Source organism: Pyxicephalus adspersus, chromosome 6 (genome assembly GCF_032062135.1).
Source record: "Pyxicephalus adspersus chromosome 6, UCB_Pads_2.0, whole genome shotgun sequence".
NCBI classification, from domain to species: Eukaryota; Metazoa; Chordata; class Amphibia; order Anura; family Pyxicephalidae; genus Pyxicephalus; species Pyxicephalus adspersus.
The window spans coordinates 6,578,409-6,582,524 of record NC_092863.1 but is presented as its reverse complement, the minus strand read 5'-3'; the positions used below and the strand labels follow the sequence as shown (position 1 = coordinate 6,582,524).

Genomic DNA, 4,116 nt, shown 5'->3' with positions numbered 1-4,116 from the left:
TTGTTGGGGTGGGGGGATGGGGTGCCAGGTGTCAGCGGGGGCAGGGCAGGGGGTGTTGCCGGGTGTCAGTGTACATAGTAGGGGGGTGTGTGAGACATTCCGGGTGACAGTGCTGTGAGAGGGGGGCGTTCCCGGGTGTAGGCTGGACCCTCCTCGGTACCTCACTGTCTCGGGCCCCAAGCCCAGCGGCATTGAGCTGCTCCTCCATGCGGCGAAGACTCCCGGCTGCCTCACTGCTCACCGCCGCCATCTTCCCGAGAAAAAGCCCGAGAAGCGGAGAGCGCGCACCGGAGACTCCGCCCACTCTGCCGCCTTCTCCACACAACACCCCGCCCACCTCCGCCTCGAGTGTGGCCGCTCGCTCCGATTGGTCGCGACCAGACATCAACACGGGCCCTCCCCCTCGCCTCGCGCTCTGGCACGTGGCCAGTGCCTCGGCCCCTATTGGCCGCCGCTTGTTGTTGTTCAGAGGCCGGGTCACGTGCCGAGGAAGAGGGGGGCGTGACGGGTCCCTGGGGACCGCTTAACCCATCGCTGCCCGAACTGAGAAGGGGGTGTGACACCTCCGCCAGTCACCCTTAGCTGTGTATAGAAAATAGCAGAACACAACCCCAAAGCTCCTTATATATGGCGCCAACATATACAGATCATGCAGACTGGTGGCAATGTAATGCCGTGGCATGGCAATTGTAGACTCAGATCGTTACATGTACGGGCAGCTTTAATAGCAGATCACGTGACAGGCTGCCCAGACAGCTCAGTGTGAACCTTTACCCTCTGTGCTGCCAGATACAAAAGTGTGCAAAGTACCAGCTGGCTGGGGGTTCAGCCTCATCCTGACACCGTACAGAAATAATGGAATCAAATAAAAGCCAATTGTGACAAAGACTTGTGATTGGAGGAAAACATTGCCAACATTCTGCTGGGAACATTTACCCCCCCCCCCCCTCTTATTCTGTGTTGTCCCTAAAACAGGAACATTGGGGGCAATCTTCCCATGGGGCCCCCTAATATCAGATTTCCCCTCCCTGATTTATCCTGAAGATCCCGCAAACCTGGAATACAGAAGTCGGGTAGGTGGGGGTGAAGTGTTGGGTTTTGAGTGTTCGTTTAAATGAGCAGAAAGTAGGAGCAAGCCGAATAGGATGAGGAGACCATTCCAGAGAGTCGGGGCAGCTCTAGAAAAGTCTTGGAGCCGTGTGTGTGATGAGGTTATGAGTGAGGAAGTCAGTAGTAGGTCAATGGAGGAGCAGAGAGCTTACAATCTAACAGATCTATGAGCTGCCATATGGGGATGATGAGCAAATTCCCCGACTGTCAAACAGCTGGAAAATAACATTGTGTGCGCCCTCGGATTGTTCTCTTTTCTCATATTAAGAAATGAAATGCTTGGTGGGCCGACATTGCTAACACAGAGACAGTATATAATTATACCGACTACTGTAACCTCCTCCTCTCTGGTATTCCACTAACCCGACTCTCTCCTCTACAATCTATTGTGAATGCTGCAGCCAGACTTATCCATCCTACCCACCTACCTACCCCATACACAGCATTACCATCTACCTGCCCCATACACAGCCTTCCCTCCTACCTACCTACCCCATACACATCCTTCACACCTACCTACCCCATACACATCCTTCATACCTACCTCCCCCATACACAGCCTTCCCACCTACCTACCTACCCCATACACAGCCTTCCCACCTACCCCCACCTACCTACCTACCCCATACACAGCCTTCCCATCTACCTTCCTCCCCCATACACAGCCGTCCCACCTACCTACCCCATACACAGCCTTCCCACCTACCTACCTACCTACCCCATACACAGCCTTCCCACCTACCTACCCCATACACATCTTTTTGTAGTTCTCTTCATTGGCTTCCATTCCAACTGAGAATCAAATCCAAGCTCCTGTGCTTTGCCTTCAAATCCCTCCACAGTCCTTGTTCCACTTACATTTCTAACCTGATAGAAAAATACTCCTCTAGCCGCTCTCTCCACTCCCCATTGACCTACTAATGACTTCCTCACTCATAACCTCCTCACACACACGGCTCCAAGACTTTTCTAGAGCTGCCCTAATTCTCTGGAATAGCCTTTCTCATCCTATTCGGCTTGCTCCTACTTTCTACCAACCTCACCTACCCGTCTTCTTCTGTCTTTTATCCCACCACTCCATATCTCTCCTCCTATTGTGTGATACTTCCCCCACCTCCTAGATTGTAAGCTCTTCGGGGCAGCGTCCTCTCCTTCTATGTCACTGTCTGTATTCGTCCGTCATTTGCAACCCCTATTTAATGTACATCGCTGCATAATATGTTGGCGCTATATAAATCCTGTTTATTTTTATTATTAATAATAATCACAACTCAGACTGAATTATTATAACAAATGTTTATCTCCATGATGCTGCTTGACATAACATTCTGCCAGTGTATACAGAGATTTACAATATTGTATCTTATCTCAGATAATATTTTACCATATGTTCTCAGGCATGCCAGGCTTATAAAGTGCGAGGTGCCAGAACTCTGAACGGCCAATCCAAAGTCAGCTTTTATTATTCCAAGCTGTAGGATACCGATTTCTGATTGGCCAATAAGGGCTCTGTTTATAAAACCAGAAATTAGACATTCACTGGTGGGAATTTTCCAAATCCATGTGTTTTAATGGCAGTACTTGAATGAACGTTTGAAGGAATATCAGATTCCCTGGTTTAAATACAGAGCCCTAGGAGTTATTCTGTGCACTGTTTTTTTTTATTGAAGAGAAGCGTAATACAAGAACACAAATCTAATGTAGTTTACTGGTCTAGTGGCTGCATTAGTTTTCTTTTTCCAGATGCAAGTTTGAGAAGTTACATATGGGACTTTGAAAGGTACAAAGTAGCTTCAATGTCCCATGTGTTTCTTATTAACATTGTGTCTCCGAGAGCAAACTTTGTCTTTTTCCTGGCTGCTTTTACATTATTGTTACCTGATGATACTGCCAGTAACACTTCTAGATGACAACGCTCTCTCTGTACTGTATCAATGCAGGAATAGCGTTGTCACCCAGTACTGAACCCGTGTGGGAGTGCTGATCTGGACTACAACACCTCCCCTCTCCTCATCTTCAAGGGGTTTTGTAGTAGACATAAAATAGCTGGGAAATCTGATAACGTTCAGATACCATATAGTCATTGGATTTCCATTTGAAACAACAGATACTTTTCTGTAGCCTGAAAAAAGAAAACAAATGCAACCACCACGCTTAAGGGCGGGAACTCTGCAATGTATTACTGGGAGATATATACAGATTAGATGACATTACTGACCTCCTGATGGAATTAACAGTGACCTGGTCATCTTGGAGTTACCGACAAGGGGCAGCGCTGGGTCCCAGGTTCAAATCCTGGCCAGGACTCTATCTGCATGGAGTTTGTGTGGGTTTTCCCTGGGTACTCCAAAAAACATGCAGTTAGGTTTATTGGCTTCCCTTTAAAATTGGCCTTAGACTGTATTTAAGACATATGACTATGGTAGGGACATTAGATTGTGAGCTCCTTTGAAGGGCAGTTAGTGACATGACTATGGACTTTGTACAGCGCTGTGTAATATGTCGGCGCCATATAAATACAGGATAGTAATAAGCAATTTTTTCCCAGATGGAGTATATTGAACTGGGCTTCCTTTAGCTTTTTTGCCTTCCTCTGGATCAACTCTGTCTAGAAGATTTTTATCTGGGTTATGGTTACTTCCCTAGTGGTATGCTAGAATTCCCAATTTGCACACTTGCTTTGGGTAACTGAGTCAGAATGCACGGATGCCACTGCATTGTTCAATGGCCAGGAATTAGCATATTTAAAAGCAGAAGTGAGAATTGCTGAAAAATCATTTTTATTTTGGTTGAAAGTCTAACTCTGTGTCTTCCTTATAAGAATAAAATCAATTTTCTTCACTCATGCAGGCAGAAACCAAATGACCAGCCTGGAGTTGTAGCAGAAGCAGCTGTGTGGTGCTTATAGGCTTTGGTAGACATGTGGAGAGGGGAGTATTAACTATAGGTGGGGGAGAAGGTGGGGAAATACTTTAGGAAATAATAACTATATATATACCTGGAGGT

The 4,116-nt window shown here is 47.0% G+C and overlaps 1 protein-coding gene across 2 annotated transcripts in view; it reads right to left on the bottom strand.

Annotated features, from left to right (window-relative positions):
- SLC2A4RG (SLC2A4 regulator) overlaps nucleotides 1-317 on the bottom strand; it is a 15,343-nt gene extending 15,026 nt beyond the window's left edge. For both annotated transcript variants that reach the window (XM_072414338.1, XM_072414339.1), the window contains exon 1: nucleotides 161-317. In XM_072414338.1, the coding sequence (XP_072270439.1) occupies nucleotides 161-250 (90 nt within the window). In that variant the 5' untranslated portion in view covers nucleotides 251-317. The remainder of the gene's footprint in view (nucleotides 1-160) is intronic.
- Between the last annotated feature and the right edge of the window lie 3,799 nt (nucleotides 318-4,116).